This window comes from Antechinus flavipes, chromosome 4 (genome assembly GCF_016432865.1).
Source record: "Antechinus flavipes isolate AdamAnt ecotype Samford, QLD, Australia chromosome 4, AdamAnt_v2, whole genome shotgun sequence".
Taxonomy (NCBI): Eukaryota; Metazoa; Chordata; class Mammalia; order Dasyuromorphia; family Dasyuridae; genus Antechinus; species Antechinus flavipes.
Window position 1 is genome coordinate 462,730,720 of NC_067401.1, and position 27,981 is coordinate 462,758,700.

A 27,981-nucleotide genomic window follows, 5' to 3' on the forward strand; every position below is an offset into this window, starting at 1 on the left:
AGCTTCAATGGGATGTGATTAAAAATAAAGCAAGGTTCATATATTAAATTTGTACATAAAGAGCTAGTTTGAGTCTCACCTCCGGCACATACTGTGTGGAGACCTTTTACTTCTCACCCCTTCCCCCAACTCTCTAAACCTCTAAATTGCAGAACATTTGTTGACATCCATTGATGGAGTTTCCTCAATGGAGAGTTTAATTCTTTCCCTCCCCATAAGAATCAAGCAGAATGAGAATGTGTTGGATAGTTTATGATGGGTTTTGATATAGATATATTTTGTGAGATCACAGATTCAATGAAGCACTGAAGCAGGGGGAGAAAAGAGGTGTGAGATTTGAACACAGGTCTTCTTGAGTTCAGGACAACTTTATGTTCATTACATTGGTGGTCTCCAAAGTGAGGATCTCTCAGGGAGTGCATGATCAGCCACTTGTATGGCAGGAAGATGAGGGTGATGACTAATATTTATTAGTCCTGTAGGTCTGTAAAGTGCTTTACCAAATTCATCTCCCACCGCTCATACACTATCACAGTCCCATCCTGGAAGGCTCCAGATTTTTCTCCTCCCTTCCTCCCACCCCCTCTCCTAGATAACAAACAATCCAATACATGTTAAACATGTATATCTTCTTCACAAGACCATTGGACCTGGTCTGAATCAGCTCACTATTGAAAACAGCCAAGTCCCTCACAGTTGATCATCATACAATCTTGTTGTTGCTGTGTACAATGATCTCCTGGCCCTGCTCATTTCACTCAGCATCAGTTCCTATAAGGCTCTCCAGGCCTTTCTGAAATCATCCTGCTGCTCGTTTCTTATAGAACAATAACATTCCATTATATTCACATACCATCATTTATTCAGCTGTTCTCCAACTGATGGGCATCCACTTGGTTTCCAGTTTCTTACCACCGCACAAAGGCCACCACAAACATTTTTTGGTACGTGTTTCCCCTCTCCCTCCTTTATGATCTTATAGAGTCATTATTTAAAGGAATTAGAGAGAGATTGGGCAGTTCCTATTTTTATTCCACCAAATTGACTCTGTCACAGTTTTCTTATTAGAAATAAAAGCATTAGGTCACCTGCGTCTTTTCCATTTCTGAATCTATCTTCCTATGTACATAGTATTGGCTAGATTCTGGGACGCTTTGGGAGCCTCCACAGACCTTATTGCCTTCAAAGAGTTGGTTATTAAGGTGAGACAAATGTACTTCCGTATGGGTGAATATAAAATAAATGAGAGGTAGCCAGTCACTACCAGCCATCAGGGGGTGCCACAGGGGACAGAGAGCCAGGTTTAAAGTCATGAAGAGCTGAGTTTAACTAGGCTTAGGTACCTACTAGCTGTGTGACTCTGGACAAGTCACTCAATACTGTGTGTCTCAAATTTTGCACCTGTAAAATGATCCAAAAAGCTAGAGGACAGACCCTTCCAGTAGCCCTGCCAAGAAAACCCAAATAGGATCACACAGTTGGACATTACTGAAATGGCTGAGCCAACAAGTAAGTCACTAGCAGTTGTAGGGCCCAAGAAAGATTCCCTGTGGGTGCTGATGCTGGAAATCGGGTTTCTCAGAGGCAGGAATAGCACTGGGCCTTGAGGGAATCAGAAGATCTGAGTTCAAAACTGTTGCTTGGGTAAGTAGTCAGTTCTCTCTGAGCATCAAGTTTCTTATCTGAAGAATGAATTTCTATAAATCCTTCCCTGCCTGAAATCTTTTAAACTAGGACTTAAACGGCTACTTTGACCAGTTTAAAATTCACTTCCTGAGCTACTGAGGGAATATTTTAATTTTTGACTCCACCCAAGGTATGTTACCAAAAGGGAGGAAAATGCAGAGAATACCTGGGGTCCTATGAAATCTCAGGAGCTGAGAGCTCAGGTGTTCTTGACCCCCTCCTCTGGGTGTGCAATAGGCTAAGAACTGGGAGAAGAATGGCCTACTGTCCCAGGATTTTCCTGCTCCCAGAGAGAATGGTCTGTGTTCATACTGCTATCAGGCTTTCAACAGTATGCAATGCTATTAATTTTTATAATCTCCCTAAAGTATTCATAATACCCCTTCCATTCTTTTAGTAAGGAGACTTCTTTCAACACCGCAATTAATATCAGTCTGTCCAGGCAAGTCTTTGAAACTTATTGTCAAGATCCTCATTATGTCCACAAAAGTTCCCAGAAGGTACCAGTCGGAGAGAAAAATGATGTCACCAGTTTTGCACGCCATGATTTCTCTCTGCATCTCTCCCTGCAAGCAAAGACCTTGAAGTTTTGACTGACGCCTTACTTTGAGATAATTGTGTAACATTGGGAACATCACAAATATTTTCCCACAAAGACTCCAAAATAGAAAATGGATTCTTCTTAACTGAAATCCCCCACAACATCTTGCTGTCATGGAATCATTTTTAAAGGAAGAAATACCCCGACAGATGCCAATGTGGATATACAGAAATGTAGGAGGGAAGTGCCCAAGGGCATCAAACAGCAGTTACCAACTGAATGGAATTGCTTTGGTCCCAGTAGAGACTTTTCAAGATCATCTAGCTTAACTGGATTATTTTCTTTGCAGTTGAGGAAACTGAGGCACCCAGAGAATTTACGTGATTTGGCTCCATCAATTCCTTAAGTTTCCAAACCGAAAACTCTTCCTAGGACATCAGATGGATGTTAAGCCTTTTCTATAAATAGTCACTTCTCATAACATTATGCCATCCCAACATAAGGTAAATTCCTTGACTGTGGGGACTATTTAATGTTTATCTTTGCATCCCCAGTACATGGCACACAGTAAGTGCTTTATAAATATTAGTTAGATTAAATTGAATTAAATAACCTCTCAGGTCTTTTTTTTTTTTTTTTTTTTTGGTGGGAGGGGAAGGAAGTCAGGTTGGTAACTATTGATTAAATGCTAGACACTGTGGTAAGCATATACCCCCCCCCCAAAAAAAAAAATCACAGGACTTAAGAGTAAGAATGAACATTAAACATCAACTGGTCCGAGTTCTAACAAAGATATGCCATCTGACTCATACCAGCTCTCATAGATAATCAGCTCATTGCTTCTAGGACACTCTTCCCAAGTCAAGGCACTCCATTGTTAGCAGTTTTAGGTGGATGTTTTTAACCCGCTGTTCAGCAGAACTCCTAGATGATATCTTATTTTTTTAAATATGTATTTATTTACTTAAAACTTAAATACAAAATAGAAAAAAGATATTGTCATGTCCACAGCAGAATGAGAGGATTCAAAATATGCACCAATAAATTACCATTTCAAGAAAGCAAATATGATAGAAGACATTGTATTCAGAACTGTCCATCTCTTTGCTTCCTTATAGGTTTTCTATTATTCTCTGTGGTGCCCTTTTTACTTTTTTCTTTACCCCCTTTCTTCCCTCACCATCTCCCCCAAGCAGGAAACAGTTAAATATGTGTGTGTATATATATACACATATATATAATATACACTCACATACATATATACACACATATATATATACATACTTAAATATATAAATATACATATATACTGTATTTATGCATACATACACATACATCTAAAAAACAACATTAATATCATTGACATATAAGGTAGATTTCTCTCTTTTGTGTGAATCTTTGACTTTGAGATCAAGGATTACTATCCCTCCTTTTTCTTCCTAAAAAATTCTACTCCCGTTCTTTGTTACTGTGTTTGTGTATATCTCGTTTCCTATCCTCAATAATTCTTCTACTTTACTTCTACCCCCTAGCTTATCTTGCTATTACTTATCTCCCCTCACTAGGGATTCCTCCCTTATCCTCTCCCTGAACTCTTCCTCTCCTTCTTTATCCCATTCCATTAAGCTACACATCTTAATTCACTCCTGTTAATCTATATACCCCTCTTTACCCTATCCTATCCTGTTCCCTCCCCCTTTTATTTATAAATTTTGGAGATTTTTACACCCTTCTAGATATATATGTATTTTCCCCCTCTTTTACCCATTCCCAAGGTGAGTAGGATTTCAGAACTGCCAGCTTCATCTGATTCCTCTGTATCAATGTTTGCTTTCACAAACATTCTCATTCTCATTCTTACAACATAATTATCTTTCCCTAGTCAGTTTTACTTTTTAGAATCACGTCATACTCAACTCTAGCCTAATCTTTCTTTTGAACAACACAATTACTAATGGCAATCTTAAACATATGGTTTATATTTCCATATATAAAACATAAATGCTTTGTCCTTATTAAGTCCCTTGAAATTAAGTCTTTAATGTTGACTCTTATATGTCACATTTTCTATTAAGTTCAGGTTTGTTTGCAGCAAAATTCTGAAAAATCTGGCAATTCATTAAATATCCTTTTTATTTTCATTCAGTAGTATACTTAATTTTGCCACATATATTTTCAGCCACAACCCTAGATCTAAAGAACTTTGATCTTTGATCTTTGATATATAGTATCCAAAGACCTATGGTCTTTTATCATAGCCATTGATAGGTCTTGTGTGACTTGGATTGGATTGTGTATTTGAATTGTTTTGTTATTGGTGTGTTGCTTGTAAAAAAGTGTTTCTTGACTGGGGGGGGGGTTGAAATCAAGCAATAATGCTCCTGTAGGTTTTTCTCAAAGAATCTCTTACAGGTAGTAATCAGTAGACATATATATATATATATTTCATTGATGTATATATATACATATTTCTACTTTTCCCTCTTGTTGTAACACTTCAGAACAATTTTCTCTCATTATTTCTTGTTTTATTGTATCAAGATTCTTTTTTTTTTTTTTGGTCATACCTTTCAGGTAGTGTAGTTGTTCTTAGGTTTCGTCATCTTGATCTGCTCTCCATATCTATTGTTTTTCTTGTGAGATGTTCTACATTCTCTTATATTTTTATTTTTCTATTTTGTTTTATTATTTCTTAGTCTCATAACTTCACTGGTTTCCCTTGACCAATTCCAGTGACCAAACACTTCCTTAAGACTGATCCCCTTTCCTAGTTAACTTTTCATAATCAGCTTGTTTTTCCTGGATTTGTTTGTTTTAGTTTTTCCTCAATTTCATTTCTTTTTAAAGACTTTTTTTGAGTTCTTTGATGAATTCTTTTTGAGCAGGTTATCATTTCATATTACTCTTTGAAGTACAGGAGGCTTTTTTTTTTTTTTTTACTTCTACATGAAGATGAACTCCAGTGTTCCCTATCCATATAGTAACTGTCTATGGTTGGGTTCTTTCTCCTTTGCCTGCTTTTTTTTTAAGGGCTTGTTAGTATCACCTCTTATCCTGGGGGAGGAAGGGATGGGAATGGAAGGAATGGTGCCTCTAGCCCCAGGATCTTTTTTAATTCTCCTCTCTGGCCTAGAATACAAAACCAAGAACTCTGCTTTCCTTTAAGTGCCCACAGCCAGCAGTGTCCCAGCCCCACTGCTTTTACGCTTACCTGATGTTGCCATATGGGAGCCAACTGCCAATGGCTGCTGGAGATCTAACTTGGACCTGTAGAATGGATCTCTTCATGTGAGATGATGATGATGATGATGATGATGATGATGATGATGATGATACAAGGAGACTGAGAGGCAGTTGCTGTTCTGTGACCTCCACACTGAGAGGCTGTTGTCTGACTTCCCTCCTCTTCCCTCTTGCCTCCAATTTATTTCATTCCCATCCACAAGGAACATCTGTGAAGGTGCTTTGTAACTCCTTCAAGTTTATGATTCACAGTTGTAGAGAGTCTCGGAGAATTGACCTGCCCCTTCATCCAGGCATGGTCCTTAACAACCCGATGTGCTGGTTCTAGTCCCAGTCTCTGTTCCAACCATATTTCCATTTGGGAGGTTTTCTTTGGATCTTCTCTGATTGTCTCCCGTTCTACCCCAATTCCTATTTGTTTTAAGGGGCTCTCTGTTCACCCTGAGGTGCAATTTTATCTTTGTGAAGGAAATCTGGAGAACTGGAAGTTTCCAAGCTATTCCAAAATCTTTGATGACAGCTTTTAAATTTCTGGAGACAGCTGTCATGTCATCATTTCTCCAAGATTAGACAATATAGGCTTTTCCATCATTCCTTGTGGTTCTGAATCAAATGAGATAATATCTGTAAAGTCCTTAGCACAATACCTGGCACATAATAAATACTTGTTATCTCTTTTCCTCTCTCTGACAGGTTCCCAGACAACTCCTTATTCCTTGTCAAGTTTTTCATCCTCTGATGAGTGGGCTCCAATGAGCCAGACTAGGCCCTTTAAAATGCATAGGTGGAGACAAAATCCATCGTCTAGATGGGTCTCATGGAATGATTTTTTACTGTGATCAGAGCATCAGACTTCCATTAATTCATCCCAAGATTCCATCGGCCCCTCTAACCACACACAAACCAGTTAAATCTTTACATCTTTCTTGTGTGAATGGCTGCCAACATAATCTCTGCCATCTTGTAAACTTGTGCATTGATTTCTTTGAGCTCAAAAGAACTTTTTAACACTGTATTTAATTAATATTGTTTAGATTTCATCTTGTTGATTTGGGCCTTGAATTCAGGCCAGGAGAGGTCACTTTAACTCTTGCTTCTGTCATTTATGACATTAACAAACCCTTCCAGTTTTGTTGATCAAAAAAATTGATAAGCATTCCTTTTATCTTTGTGCAAATCATGGATAAAAATCAAAATGCGACTGGCATGGAACTAGGAAAGATCTTTGAAGCATTTAAATAGGAGTCATTATACTCCTTTTCAAAAGAATTCTGTTTCATTGATGATTTTCAACTAAAGGTTGGATGATCTTAATAGGACAACATATAAATTCCTTTTTAGGGGTATTTAACCCTTTCATAACTGGATCCTAACATATCTTTTTATTTACCTTACACATTCATGACTCCATTTCCACACTCTATTAACTAGCTATACTAGCTTTTTTGATGCTTCTTATCACACACCTTTGAAGTCTTTGTACTGGCAGTCTCTCGTGTTTAAATTTCACTTCCTCCCTCATCAGAGAATCACCTCAAGATGCAGTCCAACTATCAGCTATATAAAGCATCTCCTGAACCCCAACTTTTAGCATCCTCTTTCCCAAAATTATATTTACACACACATTCTCACTCTCTTTCTCTCTCTCTTTCTAGATATATATATGTGTGTGTATGTATGTATGTATGTATACAAACAGATATATATACACAGACAGACATATATAAACACACACACATAGACACATGTGTGTGTATTCCTTGAAGAAAAATATATTATTTTGTATGATTTTTGCATCCTGCATGCATAGAGCAATGCATAGCACAAGGAAATGCTTGTTGATTAATTGGAAAGAGCAAACAAAGCTAGCCCTTCACCCTGTCTCTATGAAATTTCATCTTCAATATGGCCCAACATGCTAGCCTACCAAGATGGGCCACCCAATGTGTTAGCAATCTCTCTGCCTCATCTACAAATTTTATAAACATGCTTTCATCTAAGTCATTCAAAACTGTTGAGTAACCCAGAGCCAAGGATGGATCCCAGGGACATTGCCCCAGAAACCTTCCTCCAAGTTTATAATAATTATGAGCTAATACTTGCTAGGTTCCAGGCATTTTACATGTTAAGCATTCTACAATTATTATCTTAGTTGATATTAACACATAAATGATTACTTTTTGGATCCAGTCATTTAACAAGTTTAAAATCTGTCAGACTCACTATCATGTACCCCATCTTTCCAACTTGTCTACAAATAGAATCTGAGAAACTCTTATGAAATATTTTGTTCAACTTCAAGAAGAGCCATCTATCATGATCCTTGGGTCAATCAAAGTAATTACCCGATCAAAAAATTTGTTAAAAAAAGAAATGAAGTCATTTTGGCCTTACCTAAAATGATTTCTACTGACCACTGCTAACCTTTATAAGTTCTTACAACACTTGGTTCTGCAATTCACCAGTTCTAGACTAATGGTCTCCCAGTATATGGATTGATAGAGCTGAAGGGTAAGATTAATGAGTCTCTATGAGCAATCTCTATAAGATTCCATAGGACTAAATAGAAAGTTACTGGAGAACCGTTCTACTTTTCATGAAAAGGAAGTAAAATCTGCAAGCTAGAATCCTGTGAGTGTGACTTCCATTTCTGGCAAGGTTCTAGAATACATGATTATGAGCACTTGGATTGTGAACATTTGGATAGAGGGAAGACAGAAAGAAAAGTTGCAGCTCTTTCCCAGCTCCCCAAGACTTTCCATCCTTTCCTTGCTGAAACTACCTCCAAGGAATGAAAATTCAGAGATTCTAGGATTGCTGGGGAAAAAAAAGTGTTGATATCACAGTCATGTTGTTGACTCCCCAAGACTCTGGAAGACCATCTCTTAGAAGCATCTGTCCTGAATCAGCCTCCCTGGACATATTTTTCATGGATTCTGTCAGCAGCTCAGAGGAATTTTATAATATTGGAAAGGTGCTTTCTAACAGTAAAGGTAACATCTGAGGCTTGATACCTCCACTTGGAGGTGGCTTGGCTTTCCATAGGTACCCAGCCAAGTCACAGAAAAATAAAAAATCTCCCCAAGGATGTCAGAAAATAAAAATTCCAGCCAGTAGTTTAGGACATTTTATTTCTCCCCAACAAATTCATCTTTCCTATAGTTTGTGTTGCAAACTATTTCTAATCCGGAAAGTCTTGTCATAGAAACCACAATATAACCCAGCCACAATCATAGATAACAAGTCTCCAACTCATAGAGCACCTTCCCTAAACCTCTTGTTTCTTTATAAATAAGGAAACTGAGGTCCAGAAAAATTAATGACTTGTGTTAGTATCCACAGTTAGAGGGGGTTGAATCCAGATCCACAGACTCCAAAGTCAAAGTTCTTTTTACTATGCTACAAAGAGACATTAGAATGATTCTTTGAGATGAAAGGTGGTTTTATTTTTTGTTTTGTTTTGTTTTTCTTTTCTCCATCCCTAATTCCATTCCTGGCACATGGCAGGTACTTAAGAAATGCCCATTTAATTAAACTGAATTGTTGCCACCAGAATATGGATAGGATTATCACCAGTGTGACTGTCCAACCTTTCTGGACTCACTGAAGCATTCTGCCACAACTGTGGCACTCACTCCCCCACTGTGGACTCTTATCTCTCAAAACAAGATTTCACTCTCCAGTTTTTGCCCTTATGTCATCAGTTGAGCATCGAGGAAGAGCCATGAAAAACTCCTGTCTCAAACTTCCTAGTCCCATCTTTCTGCCAACCTTCCATTTATACCAATACACATCATGTAAGGACATATTTAACCCGTATTGTCTCCCCCATTAAAATGTAAGTAGAAAACATATTTTTTTTTGCCTTTCTTGCACTTAGCTTAGTATCTGGAACCAAGTGTTCTAATAAATGCTTGTCAACTGACTGATTTCTTGAGAGCAAGACTGAGTTCAAAAGTTGTCATCATTCACGTAGACAAAAATTATCTTCCCAATTCAGAACTTAAAACCACAAAGTGACATGGCTTCTTACCTATCAACACGTATTACTGAAATGCTTCCCTCTAATGATAATGATAATCAATTTGTCCAAATAAGAACAGTATTTTTACCATCTAAATTGTAGCTTTCGTAGATAGATTTCAGGGCTACTTCTCTGAATAATTTGTTGCTTTCTATCATCATTTTCGCTGCTTCAGAATTAACTGCATTTTTTACTGTTGGATTAGAAAGCATAACCTGGAGGAAGACATTAATAACAGGTAAGTATTTTCAATACCTTTTTCCCCCTAGTACATAAATATACCATCTACCAGGGCTGGGATGTGGGGAGAGAGGATATGGAATGGAAAGGGAACAAACCTCATTTGTTTCTGATAAATCCCTGAACCAAAAGTTAAAAACAAAGCCATTTATAAGATTCTCTTCTACCATGTTCTGTAAAATGACTGTGGATGATTTGGGAACTAGATTGAATTGGGATGGGCCACAGCAATCCCAGAATAACTTGAAAGTTGGTATCCATCTAGTCTAAGCCACACTGGACCAAGAATCCTTTCTACAACCTACTGTTAAATGGTCATCTAGTCTACAGTGTCTTGTTCTCCAGGAGAACCCACTATTTCCCAAGGCAGCCCATTTCGCTTTGGGACAGCTTCACTTACTAGGAAATTGTTTTATTTTCTAAGATCAGTGAATCTCAAATGGTCTCAGATTCTGCCCTCTGGGTCCAAGGAGGAAAAAAGTTAATCTTCTACAACAGACTACCAACTTCCACATTTTCTTCCTTGGCTGAAATATTTTGCCAAACTTATACTTAATTTGTCTATACTATATGTGAGTATATATACTATATCATATATTATATATATATATATACATATAGCATAAATATGGTATATATATATACATATGTATATATATATATACTATGCTAAGAAAAAAATTGACATAACTTTATTATTCAATTGAAAGTTTTAAACTGACATGGTGAAACATCACTGTAACTAATAGTGTGTTTTTGTGGATCTTAATATACATAGCCTCCCTATTCCCAGTTTTCACATCTATAAAATGGGGGAGCTGGGTCAAATGATGTCTCAGGTTCAGCTGGATCCTCGATTGGAGATTCTGTGACTCTGTGAACAATGATTCTATTTTCTCCCTCTTCCATTCCACAATTGGATTTCACCAAGACTTAGGAAATGCCGGCCACACGATGCGTTGAAAGACAAAACAGTTCCTCGGGGGGCTTATTTTTGGTGGCCTTTAAAATCTCCTCCCAGAGCCTGACAGATTCTGTAGCAGAGCTTTTGGACAAATCACACAAATGCCTGGCAGCCTTAACAGAACTCATCAGTTCAGCAAGGCCATGGGCTGTTTTTTCCATCATAAAGAAAATGGTCTTTGGCTGCCCCAAAGGCAAATATTTATTCTAAGAATCAGAATTGTATATGGCGTGCATTTTGACATACAAAAGTGTACAGAGAAAATGTGGTCGTGGTGGAAGCTATTGAAAGAACCATAGTGTAGACAGGGGCTCCATTAACCCCTGATAGGGGCTATATAAATAATGGCAATATTTCTCTGATTAAAATCAGCATCTGGTTTTCCAAAAGCAAGGGAAAAAATTATCTTCTAGGAGCTCTTCTGCTGTCATTAGTGTGTTCCTGTTTGGAAAATGGATTCAGATGGGTTTCCAATAGGCACATCATAATAGCGTAAATAAAACTTTTGAATAGATCGGAGCCTATCTTTCAAAGTGGGTGGGAAACAGATGAAACTTGTCTCCAAGAGGATGGTTTGAGGTATTTGTCTTTTTAAAAAGAAGCAGGGGAGAGACTAGCCACCATCTGACACAGAGAGGCACATCTGGTAAAGTTTATTTGGTGTTCTTCTAGCCATCTCCTTTTCTGAAGAGCCTCGAACTACCCCTTCCCAGTTATAACCTAGACATCAACCATTAAGTAATGATACTTAATGATGAAAAAATAGCAGCAAAAAAGTCAATATTAGGAAAAATACCACAGACGCATCCTGCTATAATTCTCTATGTCTTCTTAAAAAGAAGGGAGCTTCCATCTATAAGATGACCTTATACTGATCATCTAGAAACAAAGGGACAGAATTTTGAGGAAGGAATATTTGATTTATGGATCTACAATTAAATCAATAAGCAAGATTTGCTTGAATAGAGTTAAATCTCATAAATTTATGTAAACTTGGAATCTGTGCTCCCGGGACATGGCTTAAGCAGGCTCTTCCTTTGCTATTATATATGAGCAAAGGGAAGTTGACTCAGGAAAGTGAGTAAGCAAGGGGGAATGGTTATTCTATTCAGCCAACTAGCTGAAAGTACTTAAAAACATATTTAATGATGCTTGTAGAAAAGTCAAAAATAATAATGAAAATGCTATTAAAGGCTTGTCAGGAAAATGCTCAGTAGAAGTTTTCTTTTTCCAAAAAAAATATATAATGGATTATAGAGTAAAAGTTGGAGGAACAAATCACTTAATTGCTCTGAAACTCAGTTTCTTCATCTCAGTTTCCCATGATCCTAGGATCTGGTCCAATCTCCTGGCTTCACTGGTGAAAAATAATGACAAACAATTATCTGCTTACTATTAGGTTAAAACAGCTCAGTGGATAGAGCGCCAGAAATATCTGGATGCAATCCAGCCTCAGAGGTTTCCTGATTGTTTGATCCTAGACAAGTCACTTATCTTTATTTCCTTAGTTTCCTCATCAGTAAAATGAGCTGGAAAAGAAAACTGCAAACCATTTCAGTATCTTTGCTAAGAAAACCCCAAATTGGATCATGAAAAGTTTGACATGATCAAAATGACTAAACTACAACAACAACAAGAGCTAAGTCACTTACCTTATGTTTCCTGTCACTCAATTTTAAAATAAGAAGATTGGACTAGATTATAGGATCATAACTTGTTAAAAGTAGGAGAAATTTCAGAGGCCATCCCATCTAACCTCCCCATTTTATTTACTATTATTCTTTTCCTAAAAATTAAAAAAAAATTCCTTTGTTATTTTCAAATTTAACTAATTGGTAATTTAATTTAATAAACATTAAGAACTTGTTTTCTGTGCTAAGCACCAGAAATAACAAACAACAACAACAACAACAACAAAAAAGATCCCTGCCCTCAAGGAACTTGTCTTCTATAGCATATAGCATGTACAGAGTTAAGTCAATATGTGTCAAATAATTTTTTAGGGCAGGAACTAAAAACTAGGGTAATCAACAGAATGTCCTTTCAATTCTAGCCTTCTATGAGTCTTTTCAGAGATCCTTGTAGCATAGATGATGATGGGAAGATGCTATCTATGCTTCTCCAGCAATCTCCTCAGTGGCAGATCGCTTCCTCTTCCCAATTTGTCCCATATGAACTCAAGGTCCAACTCTGTGGTCTCACCATAGGGTTTTTTTAATGACTTCAATGTTATATTTTTATACTTCAAGTATACTTTAAGTAATCACTGAGATGAAAATCTCAAACATTAAAGGAAAAATTATATTAGACTTTTCTTACCTGAATAGAAAGCAAGATGCTACTTAGTGTATAGTTCTTATCCCAAAGATCAGGATTATCTAGAAAGTCTATACATGGTCGGCCAGATATAGGATCAACTGTTTGAAAAAAAAGTATCAACAATCTCTAAAAATGCATTTCTTAAATATCTGCTTTGTGCCAGATGCTACATGCTACAAATGCAAAAACAAACAATTGCTTCTCTCAAGCAGCTTCCAGGTTGCTTAAGGAGAAACATACATTATATACATGTTCAATATAAAAGTATTGAGGGAACTGCTGGGGGATCAGGAAGGACTCTGTGTACCTGAAAGAAAAGAGAGATTCTGGGAGGCAGAAGGAAGCAGCACAATGACAAAGGGGTGGGAGATGGCCAAAGGCCATTTTGACTGGGCCATCCAATGTAGGGGAGTAATGAACACTGAAATTGGAAGATGGGCCAGGTTGGCAAAAACTTTAAAAACCAAAGAGTCTGAATCCAGAAATAAGAAAGAACGCTTACCTTTGTTGGTGAAGTAAGAGAGTGCCCCGATGGGATTTTTACTGAGAGACAATCACTTTGTTTATTATGTAGAAAGTAGATTGGAATGGGAAGCAAACTGAAATTTTGCAGTGAGGAAACCAGTTAGGAGGCTGTGGCAACAATTTAGATGAGACTTTAGATGAGACTAAGGACTTGACTTAGTGCAGTATATAAGGGAGGGACTTATAAAGACAACCAGTAAATTGTTCCATTGTCACAATGTCAAGGGCAGAGGATTTGCTTGATACTCACTCATCTGCATCTTACCATTTGGGTGGAAGGGAATACAACTAAATGTCACAACTGGAGGGACAATGTTGTACTTCACTGAAAACTGCAGGATCAAAGGGAATGTAAATCCTGGGATAAAGAAACAAAAGTTACACTATCCATAACTACTTAATTATAAAATGGTGTTTCTCCAATAAAGAATATAATGACTCTGTCCTCCCACTATTCCCTTTGTGGATCTTTCATGAGAAAATAGTCCCCAAAATATCCAGAAGGAAAGGACAAAAGGCCCAGAAGGAGGGAAATAAGCAATGTGATTTTGTTACAAATGGCGTCAACTTAACATACACCTAGAAAACCAGCACATAATAAAACTTTACCTCTTTTTATATAATACTTTTTTGTTCTCCATTGTATATTGAAACGGTCGTTTGTTAATGATTAAATTCATAGTCCAAAAAAAAAAAGAATCGATATTTTTTTTAAAAATTTCAAACTATAAAAGAAAATCAACAATTTCATGGAATTTTATTCACCAAGATGGCTAAAAAGTATGTTTTGTCTTAGATGTGAGTTATAGTCATGAGATTTTTTAAAAAATGTAATGAGTAAAAACAATACATCCCCAAGATCGAAATTATATTCAAATGATATGTGTTTAAAAAAGCATCTAGATTTTTCTCATGACATTTGAAAATTCTGGTGAAAAATCTCTAATAAATGTAATCAAAGAAATATATGACAAGAAGGGGGGAAGGCTAATTACATAGCAAGAGTAAAGGATGGCCATCCTTTGGACAGCTCTTTTACTCCATCATTTCTCATGCACTATGAAGATGTAAAATGGAAATCACCAACCACGATGGGGAGACACCCACAAGGGAAGCAGTATAGTAAGGCATGACTACACATTTTGTTTTTCATTCTTGGGGGAAGCATCAGCAGTGATGACATAATAGATGCTTTGAAATATTATGGTATTTTCTAATTTTATAGCATGCTTTTTATTATGTATTTTAATAATATTACGATATTATATTATCAAACATCATTTATAATTTACTTGGGATTTGGGGTAATTTGTGAATCTTCTGTTCTGCATACACAGAAGCATAGCTACATAGTCTGCTCCATGAGAGCAGAGACTTAGTCTCACCTAGACATTGTTCCTCCCTCAGGTGCCCAGGGAGAGGTGCTGCTCACAATAAATGTTTAAGAAAATGTGTCCCATTAATATACTGTTGACAGAAGTGTGGAATTATCTAATTGTTCCAGCTATCAATTTGGAATTATATACAAAAACCGATGAAATTGTCCACACAAGTGGACCTAGCAAATGCCATCCCTAGATCTATCCCTGAGGGAATCAAGGATAGAAACAAAGGACCAACCTATACCAAAATATCTGTAGTAAAGTTCTTTGTGTTAGGAAAGGGGCGAAGGGAATGAGTGCCTCTCAAAGAAGGAATAACTAAAAAAAAGAAATCTGTGGCATATGAACAAAATGGGACATTAATTATCATGCAGAGAAAATGTAGATAAGAGGAATTTGGAGAAACTCAAAAAGATTTATATGAAGTGATACAGACCTAATAGTTAGAACCAATATACACAATGATATAGAAATAAACAATGTCACTAAAGGAAATTAAATTCTGAGAAATTGCAAAGTCATTGAATGAACAGATAAAGCCTATGGCTCGCTCTCTCTCCACCCTCAATCCCTCATTGCAGAGGCACAAGAGACTCTTAGATAGAATGCTGAGCACCATACCAATCAGTTACCTCTGACTTTCTTGCTCAGTTTTCCAATGTGTGAGAAAGAGTGAAAATGTTTCTAGCATAGATTCCAAAGCAAGCAATAATTTTTTTTAAATAAAACTTAAAAGGCATGCTCATTTCTTAATAGCAAATCACAAACCTTCCCAATCTGTATCCTTCAGCCCTTCAATTTCAGCTATCCATTTGAGTAAATCATCAGTTAGTGGAGTCACAGTTATGCCCTTTGAAAAGAAAAAAAAAGCAATCAGAAAAACCTGCAAATGTTTAAATGTGAAAATGATGAATAATGATTTGCCTGGTTTATGTCTGATATATGTTTATGCTCAAGATTTTTGGCTTGTGGCAAAAATCAACTTGCTAGTGGTGTGACTCTAGAAAGGTCACTTCAGCACTGTTTTCCTCAGTCTCCTCATTTGTAATAATAGCACTTACCTTAAAGAGTTATGGTAAGGATCAAATGAGATAATATATGTCAAAAGCTTTGCAAAACTTAAGGCACTATAGAATGCTATTATTTTTATTATTAATCTCAAGGGTTTGTGAAAATCATCACCATTATAATCAACATAGTAGTGGTAATAGTAATAGCTACATTTATATAGAGTTTATATATGGATCAGGTGCTAAGCACTTTTTAAAATATCATCTCAAAGGGTCACTGTTTATATGTTATCATTGTTATTCTTACATCTAGAGCTGAAAGGGACCTTTGAGATTATCTAATTCACCCCCCTCATCTTATAAGTAAATAAGTTGAACCCCAGATAGGGCCGGTAATGTATCCAAAGATGAACAGATTATAAATGGTGGAGTCAGGATTCAAACACAGGACTGGGATTCCAAAATCAACATTTTTCCCTGTACCATACTGCATTCTAATTCATATATTTCCAGGTTAGATTTTAAGTTTCCAGAGGACAAGGTCAGTTTTGATTTTGTCTTTGGATTCCCAGTGCATGAGTCACTGGCAACAGCAAGGAATACCAAGTAGAAAGCCAGCCTTCTCCACTGGTGCTCTTTTGAAGGAGAAGGTTGGTTGGACCACCTCTTCTGAGTTTGGAAGGACATAGCTAGAAATTACAAAGGATGAGCAAACATGAATGCCTGCAATCTGCATCTTTGAAGGGAAATCCAAAACTGATGAGATTCAAGGCCCATTGGATAATTTGAGTATTCCCACATCTAGCCAATACATAGGAAGATGGATTCAGAAAGAGAAAAGGTGCAGGTGGGTTAAAGCCTTTATTTCTAATGAGATAGCTGTGGCAGAGTAAAGATAGGAATTTGCCCAAACTCTCTCCCAAACTGCTCCAAATTTCTTTAAAAAATGATTCTCTAAGAGCACTAAGGAGGGAAAGGGACCCACATGTACAAAAATGTTTATAGCAGTCCTTTTTGTGGTGGCAAGAAACAGGAAACTGAATGGAATGCCCATCAGTGGGGGAATGGCTAAATAAGTTATGGGATATAAATGTTATGGAATATTATTGTTCTTTAAGAAATGATCAGCAGGATGATTTCAGAGAGGCCTGGGGATACTTACATGTTTAGCAGAACCAGGAGATCATTGTGCATGGCAGCAGCAAGATTATATGATGATCAATTCTGATGGACGTGACTCTTTTCTATAATGACTTGATTCAGGCGAATTCCAATGATCTTGTGATGAAGAGAGCCATTTATACCCAGAGAGAACTGTAGGAACTGAGTGTGGATCACAACAAAGCATTTTCACTCTTTTTTGTTGTTGTTTGCTTGCTTTTTTCTTTCTCATTTTTTTCCTTTTTGATCTAATTTTTCTTGTGCAATATGATATTTGTAGAAATATGTATAGAAGAATTGCACATGATTAATCTATATTGGATTAGTCATTATTAGTCAGAGGGGGTGGGGGAAAGGAGGGGAAATTTGGAGCATAAGGTTTTGCAAGGATGAATGCTGAAAATTATCTATGCATGTGTTTTGAAAATTAAAAAAATAATTTAAAAAATGATTCTATAAGCAAATTTTAGAGTATCAGAACACTACAAAAGACAAAATAGAACATTTTTCATCTGAAACCAACTTAGAAACTGAGCAGAGGAGGTTGGTGGCACCATGGTGGGAGTCCAGCATATGGTCCCAATGCAGAGTGCTGGGCAGCAGCAATACTGGAGAGTTCCATACTTCTTAGGCCAGAGACACCAAGGAGGATTTGGAAGGTCTGCAGAAAAAGACCTACCCTGGGATTGCACCCTGTAGTCCCACTCTGGTTCCTCAGACTTCAGTAAGGTGGGACCTCTGAATCAGCAGCAGTGCTGGAGGCTTCTGGACCTCTCAAATCAGAGACACTAGGGAAGACTTGGAAAGTCATCAGAAAGGGTCTGTGGCAATGGGGTGGTGGGTCTTGTGTACAGCCCCAGCATAGTCCAGATCAGCACACAAGATCTTATAGATTGAGTGGGGCAGGGCCATACCTAAAACTCCAGAGCAGAAAGGACTGTGGTGATCTTGTGGTCACCTTGTGACCACATTGGTCAGATTCCTAGAAGGATTTCTGAAAACAGCTACACAGAAATCCCTAAAGCTTGGGACAATGGACCCTCAACCCTGGAAATAGAGCTCTCTTTTAACAAAGAGTTAAAAGCAGAGTAATAGGCTAGGAAAATGAGTAAACAACAATGTTTCTGACCATTGAAAGTTCTTGTGGTGAGAGGAAGGATCAAAACACACATTCAGAAGATAATGAAGTCAAAGCTGCTACATCCAAAGCCTCCAAGAAAAATAAAAATTGGGTTCAGGCCATAGATGAGCTCAAATGGGATTTTGAAAATCAAGAAAGAGATATAGAGAAAAAAGTAGGGAAAGAATTGAAGTGCAAAAAAAATCCAAAAAGGTAATGAGAAGAATGCTTTAAAAAGCAAAACTGGCTAATTGGAAAAGAGGTACAAAAGCTCACTGAAGAAAATAACGCCTTAAAAAGTAGAATTGAACAAATGGAAACTATTGCCTCTATGAGAAATTAGGATACAATAAAGCAAAACCAAAAAAATTGAAAAAATAGAAACAAATGTGAAATATCTCATTGGAAAAACAACTGACCTGGAAAATAGACCCAGGAGAGATAAATTAAAAATTATTGGCCATTTCTGGGGGTGGAGCCAAGATGGTAAGTGAAGCCTGGAAGTGGTTTGAGCTCTTCCAATTTCTCTCAAAAATCACACTAAATCAAACTTCTGAACAGAGTCTGGCTGCATAGAACCACTCTCTAGCTCAAGATAGCCTGGAAAAACTTCAAGAAAGGTCACTCACTGGCCTGGAGAGACTTAAAAGAACTGATGCTAAGTGAGGTAAGCAGAAACAGGAGATTATTGTATATGGTAACAAGATTATACGATGATCAATTATGATGAACATGGCTCTCTTCACCAATGAGATGATTCAGACCAGTTCCAATGGTCTTGTGATGAAGAGAGCCATTTATACCCTGAGAGAGAACTGTGGGAACTGAGTGGTTCAGGACAAAGCATTTTCACTCTTTTTGTTATTGTTTGCTTGCATTTTATTTTCTTTCTCATTTTTTTCCTTCTTGATCTGATTTTTCTTGTGCAGCAAGATAACTGTATAAATATGTATGTATATATTGGATTTAACATATATTTTAACATGTATTGGACTACCTGCCATCTGGGGAGGAGATGGGGAGAAGGAGGGAAAAATTTGAAACAAAGTTTTGCAAGAGTCAATGTTGAAAAATTACCCATGCATATATTTGATAAATAAAAAGCTTTAATAAAAATTTTAAAAATAAAAATAAATTCCAAATAATTATGTATGCATTTATTGGATTTAACATATATTTCTACCATGTTTAACATATATGAGACTATTTGCTATCTAGGGGAGGGGATGAGGGAAGGGAGAAATTAGAACACAAGATTTTGCAAAGGTTAATGTTGAAGAATTATCCATGCATGTATTTGAAGAATAAAAAGCTTTAATAAAGAAAAAAAAAACATCTTCAGAAAAAAAAAAAAAAAGAAAGGTCACTTACTGAGGGGAAAAGAATGTTCAGCCCAGCTCAGACAGACTCTCAGAAAGACAGTGAGAAGGTCTTAAGCACAGTAAATCAGCAACTAAGACCCTCAATGCTGGCTCAACAGAAGAGCAAATCAGTGGGCCAGTTTCCAGTCCCAGCTCAGAAGGCTGTTTCCTGAAAAGAACAGACAAAGCTATTCTCTGCAAATACAAGCCTGTGCTCAAAGCCAAGGCTCAGAGCTGCACAGGAGCCTCAGATAACAACACCTTTATCTCAGGATGACAGTCCAAACATAAAAGTTAAAAAAAAAAAAAAAAGAAAATGTTGAACAGAAAAGAACTTTGATCAAAGAAAGTCACTGTGTTGACAGGGCAGACCAAAACACAAACTCAGATGAGGGCAAAATGTGCACAGAAGAAACCTCAAAGAGTGATATGAATTGTTCTCAAGCTTAAAGAGGCTTTCTGGAACTGCTCGGAAAGATTTTAAAAGGCAAATAAGAGAGGTAGAAGAAAAAATGAATAAGGAAGTGAGGGGTATATGCATGAGAGAGTCAACAGCTTGGAAAAGGAAGGAAACAATTGTCTGAAGAAAACACTTTCAAAAGTAGAATTAACCAAATGGAAAAAGAAATATAAAGAAATATAAAATCACACATTAAAAACTAGAACATGGTAAATGAAAGCTAATGATTCTTTGAGATAACAAGAATCTGTCAAACTTAAAAAAATGAAAAAAAAAAAAAACAATGGAAGAAAATGTGAAATACTTCATTGGAAAAACAGCCAATCTGAAAAAATAGATGCAAAAGAGACAATTTAAAAAATTATTGGCTTACCTGAAAGCCATGATCAGAAAAAAAAAAAAAAAGCCTGGATAACATTCCTCAAGAATTCATTAAACAAAATTGCCCCAATGTTCCAGAAACAGAAAGGGAAAATTTATTTAAAATTTTATTTAATTTAAAATTGCCCCAATGTTCCAGAAACAGAAAGGGAAATACTCATTGAAAAAATCCATCATTCACCATCGTTAAGAGATCCCACAAGGAAAACCCCAAGGAACATTATTGTGAAACTCCAGAATTATAACCTCAAGGAAAAAAATACTGCAAGCATCCAGACAAAAATAATTCTAATATCATCTGACACAGAGAGACACATGCAGAATAAAGGTAAAAGACTGGGATGGAATTTATTATGCTCCAGCTGAAGCAAAAAAAAAAAAAAAAGCAGAAATAGCAGTTCTGATATCAGAAAAAAGCAAAAGTTAAAATAAAGCTTATTAAAAGAGGTAAGAAAAGAAAGTAAATCTTGAAAAGGAGTATTGTTAACAATGAAGTAATAACAATACTAAATGTGTATGCACCAAATGTCAAGCAGCCAAATTCCTAGAGAAGAATTTAAGCCACTTTTAGGAAGAAATAGACAGCAAGACTGTTTTAGTGGGGCCCCTCAACTTTTCCCTCTCAGAATCAGACAAATCTAACCACAAAAGAAACAAGGAAGATTAATAAAATCCTCGAAAATTTAGATATGATAGATCTCTGGGGAAAAAAATTAAATAGGGACAGTTTCTCAGCAGTACATAACACCTTCACAAAAAAAAAAAAAAAGCTGACCATGTATTAGGATATAAAAACCTCACAATCAAATGCAGAAAGGCAGAAATAGTGTTTCCTTTTCAGACCACAATGCAATAAAATTATATTCAACAAAGAGTCAGGAGAAGACAGACTAAAAACCAATTGGAAATCAAGTAATCTAATTATAAAAAAGAGTGGGTCAAACAACAAATCACAGAAACAATCCACAATTTCATCCAAGCAAATCCATTACAGAAACTTATCAGATTTGACCAAATGGGATTTATACCAGGAATACAGGGCTGGTTCAATATCAGGAAAGCTATTCCCATAATTGATCATATCAATAACAAAACCAAGAGAAATCATATGATAATCTTCATAGATGCAGAAAAAGCTTTTGACAAAATACAGCATTCTGGCCAATTAAAAACACTAGAGAGCATAGGGATAAAAGGAGCTTTCCTTAAAATAATAAGCAATATCTATCTAAAACTAACAGCAAGCATTATTTGTAATATAGAGAAGCTGGATGCATTCCCAATAAGATCAGGGATGAAACAAGGATGCCCATTATCACCATCATTATTCAACATTGTACTAGAGATGTTGGCTTTAGCAATAAGAAAAGAAAAAGAAATTAGAAGAATTAGCATCGGCAAAGAGGAAATAAAACTATCATTCATTGCAGATGATATGATATCCTTAGAGAATCTTAGAAAATCATCCAAAAACCTACTTGAAATAATTAACAGCTTTAACAAAGTTGCAAGACATAAAATAAATCTACGCAAATCATCAGCATTTCTATATATTATCAACAAGAGATCAGCAAGAGATAGAAAGAGAAATTCCATTTAAAATTATTTTATACAAAATAAAATATTTGGGAATCTACCTGCAGAGACAAAACCAAAAACTATACAAACACAATTACAAAACACTTCTTACACAAATAAACTCAGAGCTAAACAATATCAATTGCTCATGGGTAGGCCAAGCTAATATAATAAAAATAACAATTCTGCCTAACTTGATCTACTTTTTCAGTGCCATACCAATCAAATTGTCAAAAAATATTTCATGGAATTAGAAAGAAATAATAACAAAAATTCATCTGGAAGAGCAAAATGTAAAGAATATCAAGGAAATTAATGAAAAAAAATACGAAGGATGGTGGCTTAGCAACACGAAACCTAAAACTATATTATAAAACAGCAGTCATCAAAACTATTTGGTACTGGCTAAGAAATAGAATGGCAGATCAGAAGGATAGATTAAATACACACAACAAAATAATCAAGATCTATAGTAATCATGTACCTATTTTGACCTTATTTTGATATGGGGTGTGAGATATAGGAATATGCCGAGTTTCAAAATAGGTATATGATTTGGTCGTAAAGGATGATACCATAAACAAATTAGGAGAGCAAGGGATAATTTGCCTATGAGAACTTTGGAAAAGGAAGTAATTTATGACCAAAGAAGAACTAGAGAATGTTATGAAAGGTAACATGGACAACTTTATTACAGTATATTAAAAAGGTTTTGTACAAACAAAATCAACAGAAATAAGATTAAAAGGGAAGTACAAAGTAGGGGAAAATCTTTATAGCCAGTGTTTCTAATAAAGATCTCATTTTAAAAATATATAAAGAACTCTGTCAAATTTATAAAACTACAAGTCATTCCCTAATTGATAAATGGTCAAAGGCTATGAACAGACAATTTTCAAATTAAAGCCATCTATAGTTATATGAAAAAAAATGCTCTAAATCACTATTGATTAGAGAAATGCAAATTAAAACAACTCTGAGGTTCCACCTCATCCCTCTCAGATTGGCTCAGATGACTGGAAAAAATAATGATAAGTGGTGAAGGGAATAATGATAAAGATGGGGAAACTAGGGCATTAATGCATTATTAGTGGAATTGTGAAATCATCCAATCATTCTGGAAAACAATCTGGAACTATGTCCACAGGGCTATTAAACTGGCCATACCCTTTGAGGAGGGACAGGTTAAAGGCGAGAGAGAATAAATGGGGAGGGAAATACAGTTAACAATAGTAATTAAAAAAATTTGAAGCAAGTTTCTCTGGTGGAATATTATGTTCTCTGGGAAATGATGAGCAGCATGTTCTCAGGGGAAAAAAATGAAAATTCCTCCATGAACAAAATGAAATGTATTGTATACAAAGTAATAGCAATTTTCTTGTATAACCAGCTGTAAATAACTTTGCTATTCTCAGCAGTACAATCATCCACAACTACTCTGAAAAACTACCCAGAGAAGAAACCGAACAGGTATGATGGAAGTATTTTCAAAAAAAAAGAAAAAAAAGAGAAAGAAAGAGAGAAAACTGAGGCCCAGGGATGCCAAAGGTCAAACACCTAGTAAGAGAGACTATTAAAATTAATTGAATTAGAAAATATATAGTCATAGAAATTCAGAATGTGTCCAATGATGAATCAAATTAGAATTGAGATTTTTTTTATATGAAAGCATGTAATTAATTTCAAACTACTCTTTAGATTTGGGTAAATGTGCTACAAAATTTAAATAAATACCAACCAAAACATATTTTTAAAATTTTCTACTTTTAAAAAATTAATTAGATTTTTTAATACTACCAATAATAGCATTTATGTAGTTCCTTAAGGTTTGCAATGTGAGAATCAAATGAGAAATTGTAAAAATGCTTAGAACAGTGCCTGGCACATAGTAAGCACTATATAAATACTAGTTATTACTATTATTGCAATTATTAATTTTACAGTGCCCTGGGAGATGGACTGTCATTATCTCTGCCTTACAGTTGAATAAGCTAAGGCAAATAGTATTGAGTGCCTTTGCCTTAGGTCACATAGTTAGGAAGTGCCTGAGGCTGAATGGGAACTCAAATCTTCCTGAATTTTGGTCTAGAACACTATTCCCTGCCTTACCTGACTATATCATAGATATTTTGTCTTTGAAGACTCCACACAATGCAAGATTTTAACTACTACTAATAGCTGGCTTTGGGGAGTACTCTAAGGCTTCCAAATCACTTTGGGCTAACTGTTCCTTATGGTCATAGATCCTTGTTGACAAAGTACTGAGCATTTGAACTAGACTGAGAAAACATGAGTTTAAGTCCTACTTCTGACATATACTACCTACACTACTTAAGTAATTCCCTTCTCAGCCTCAGATTTCATTCTCCTCTCAGCCTCAGATTTCTCATCTTTAAAATGAATATGCTACTTTTATTCCCTACCTCCTAGTGCTATGATAAGAAAAGCCCTTTATGAATTGCAAAGTGCAGCAATGCTTGTGTCATTATATAATTTAAAACATTTGATGCTCTTTTTCACCAGATGGCCAACAAACCCTCACTTGACACATTGGGCTCTTTTCTTCTCTGTCTGTCTCTCTGTCTCTGTTTTTCTGTGTATCTATTTCTCTGTCTATCATTTCCTCTCTCTGGTGTGTTTCTATCTCTATCTTTGTCTCTCTGTGTCTCTGTCTGTTTGTCTCTCTGTGTGTCTTTGACTCTTTCTCTGTTTCTATTCCTTTTTCTTTCTGTCTCTCTGCCTCCTATCTCTTTCTGTTTCTGACAGTCTCTGTTTCTGTCCTTATTCCTCTCCCTCCTTTTCTCCCTGCCTTTCCCTTCTCTCTTTCTCCTCTTTTTTTTCTTCCTCCACAACTCTTATCTGAGACCTGTAAGTGATCATTATTTACCTTGCTTAGTAATTGGTGACTTTTAGGTCCAATTAAGTGGCATTTAAATCTAGGTGCTATTATTTAGATGAAGAATATAACAAATCAAATGCTTGTAATCAAGTGCTCTGTGAATTCAGATAAGACTTTGTAACATCTGAAGGATGGAAGGATGGAAGCCTTGAAGGAAGGAAGACCTGGATTCAAATCTAACCTCTGACTTATATTAGCTGTATGACTCTGGATCCTTACTTCCCTGGCCTACTCTCTAAAATTATAGATTACAAAGCAGGTTCTTATTTGCTTTGGAAACAGAAATTTGTTCCTTAGCAGTTCCCAACACCAAAAAATCACAAATCTGGTCCAAAATAAATTAAGAACTCTTTAGAAAACCATAAGAATGTTAGCGTTTACAAAGGATATTAGAGATCATATATTTGACTCATAATCATCATTTGTCTCTTCTACAACAACCCCTGTATCTCGGTTTCTTTGCTTGTCAAAGAAGGAAGTTGGGTTACAAGATAGTAACATTAAGAATAGTTCATGTTCATATAGGAAGTTCCAGTTCACAAAGCACCTTCTTTCATTTTTTTTTAATCCAATGTAGATAGCCTATAAAGTCCCTTCCAAATCTCAAAATCAGGATGTTTAGAAGCGGTTCTCTACCCTCCAGGAATAGGAAGCTCACTCCCTCCTGTGGCAGTCCAATCCATGGCTGGACATTTCCAAGCCATCTTTGAATTTGGGCTTTTAAGACCATGTGCAGAATCATGGGTTTCAAGCTGGAAGACACGTGGGATCCACTTCAATTGCACTTTAAAGATAAGACAAGGGAAGCCTAGAAAGTTTAAGTGACTTGCCTCAGCTTACACAAGAAGCCAGTTGTGCTTCCAAAATTTGAACCCAGGATTTGTAGCTCTAAGTCCCGGGATTATTACATTGTACTGCAAAGGCCAGAGAGAAAACATCAAGATTTACAAAACAAAACTGATCAGCACAAACGCACGGCCCCCAGCCCCAGGGCTCCCTTTTGCCCTCCCATCCCCATCCCTCCTACTCACGAATAGCTCTTGTTCTTGAAGCTCCATATATTCTTTCTCCAGCAAATAGTAAGACCTGCAATGCATGGTGGGGCTGCAAGGGTGCGGGCGCCGAGCCCCACGTAAGCTTGTCCCCAAACTGACTCAAGGACGGATGTCCTCCAAGCGCTTTCCCGAGCTGTCCCACGAGGGCCTCCCCACTCTTTCCTAGGGGAGGAATGACTCGGTCCTGGGGCTCACCAAGCTCCGCTTCTCCCGGGCTGAGGATGGGTATCCCAAGGGTGCTTGGCAGAAAAAACACCTTGCTGGCAATGGGCTCTCCTGGCGATTGAGCTGTGTCGCCTCTCAGGCCAGGGCAGGGGGGGGGGTGTCCGGGGTGCTGCAGAGCCTGATTCGGGGTGGGCCCGCCCACAGGACAGCGGGTCGGGAGCCTCAAATGTATGCGCTTGCTGCTGACAGCGACTCAGGTCAGAGGAAGATGATGGAGAGCGGGGATGGATGGAGGGTTTGTTTGGACCACCTTAGATTGGTGTTATGGTCGTTGCTCTGGGAAAATGGTTACCCTGGCAACCACCGGGGGGAGGGACGAGAAACCTCCGCCTTCTCCAATCAGCTAGGGGAAAAGGTGGGCGGTTCCAGTTCCGAGCCAATCATCCAGCGGACCCGCTTTGAAACGGCGGGAATCTTCCTACTCCGCAGAGAAGCCGTTGTCCTGCCTACGGGAGGACGCCGAGCATCATCCGGGAGCTCCCAGCAAGAGCGAGTCAGGAGCTGAGGACTCAGCGTCCTCCGTGGATCTAGAGCTGGGGCCCTGGTGCAACCCTAGAGCTACTGGAATGAGAGCTCCCCTTTTATACATGAGCCAGCACTCCAACGGTCGGACTCGGTGATTCGGAGCTCCAACCCACTGAGACCAAGTCTCAGGACGGGAGAGCACTGGAAACTTTCTTAGAAACCCAAACATTGCAACTAAACGTAGAACTCAGGAAAAGGAAGGCACCTGGGGACCCTTCGGTGTCATTTAGGACAGGAGAGAGAAGCTGTCGAAACAGAGAACTCAAGCTCCCAGGCTTTAGAATAAGAGAATGTCAGAGCTGGCTCTACAACAAGGAATATAGAACGTTAAGTTAGAGGCGAGAACCTGAGAAACACGGGACGATAGAATAAGGAACGGAGGATGCAAAATCTTGAAACAAGTTAGAGTTGACAGGGAACATAGAACAGTAGTGCAAGAAGGAGAGACAGTGAAAGGAACGTCTAACACGGCATATCAAAGCTAAAGGGAAACTTAGAAACATAGAAGGATGTAGCGGGAAGGCCCTTCACCACAAAGGGCATGGATGAAGGCAGAGCAGAAAGGGTCCTTAGAGGGATGGAATAAGGAGCACAGAAGGAATAAAGGTCCAGGAAGCATCCTTGGAGTGATAGAATAAGGAACATAGAAGGAATAAAGGAGTAAGAAGGTTCCTTGGAGTGTTAGAATAAGGAGAATAGAAGGAATAAAGGTACAGGAAGGGTCCTTGAAGTGATAGAATAAGAAGCATAGAAGGAATAAAGGTGCAGGAAGAGTCCTTAGAGGGATAGAATAAGGAACACAGAAGGAATAAAGACACAGGAAGGATCCTTTGAATGATAGAATAAGGGGCACAGAAGGAATTAAGGCACAGGAAGGATCCCTAAGGTGATAGAATAAGGAACATAGAAGAATAAAGGTGCAGGAAGTTTTCTTGTAGTGACAGAATAAGGAACACAGAAGAATAAAAGTGCAGGAAGAGTCCTTCAAATGATAGAATAAAGAACATAAAAGAATAAAGGTACAGGAAGGCACCCAACAGCTCAGGCTATAAAGACAAGGGAGATCAGAGCTGAAAGGGGTTTTTGATGTATAGCATGCAGGAACAAGGAACATAGAACAATAGTGTAAGAAGGGGTGATGGAGAGGAATGTCTAGAACAAGATATCAGAAGTAAAATGGAATTTAGAAACCTAGAAGGATGGAGCAGGGAGTCCCTTCACATCAAATGTTAGCTAGTATAGGCCATGAATAATGGCAGAGAAAGAAGGGTCATTATAGGGA

General features: G+C 37.2%; 1 protein-coding gene across 1 annotated transcript in view; it reads right to left on the reverse strand.

Moving 5' to 3' along the window:
* The window catches only part of UBE2U (ubiquitin conjugating enzyme E2 U), an 87,806-nt gene extending 61,351 nt beyond the window's left edge, over positions 1-26,455 (reverse strand). The window contains exons 1-5 of the mRNA XM_051999511.1: positions 25,926-26,455; positions 15,693-15,774; positions 13,808-13,900; positions 13,018-13,115; positions 9,583-9,709 (exon numbers count right to left, since the gene is read on the reverse strand). Of these exons, the coding sequence (XP_051855471.1) occupies positions 9,583-9,709; positions 13,018-13,115; positions 13,808-13,900; positions 15,693-15,774; positions 25,926-25,991 (466 nt within the window). The 5' untranslated portion in view covers positions 25,992-26,455. The remainder of the gene's footprint in view (positions 1-9,582; positions 9,710-13,017; positions 13,116-13,807; positions 13,901-15,692; positions 15,775-25,925) is intronic.
* Between the last annotated feature and the right edge of the window lie 1,526 nt (positions 26,456-27,981).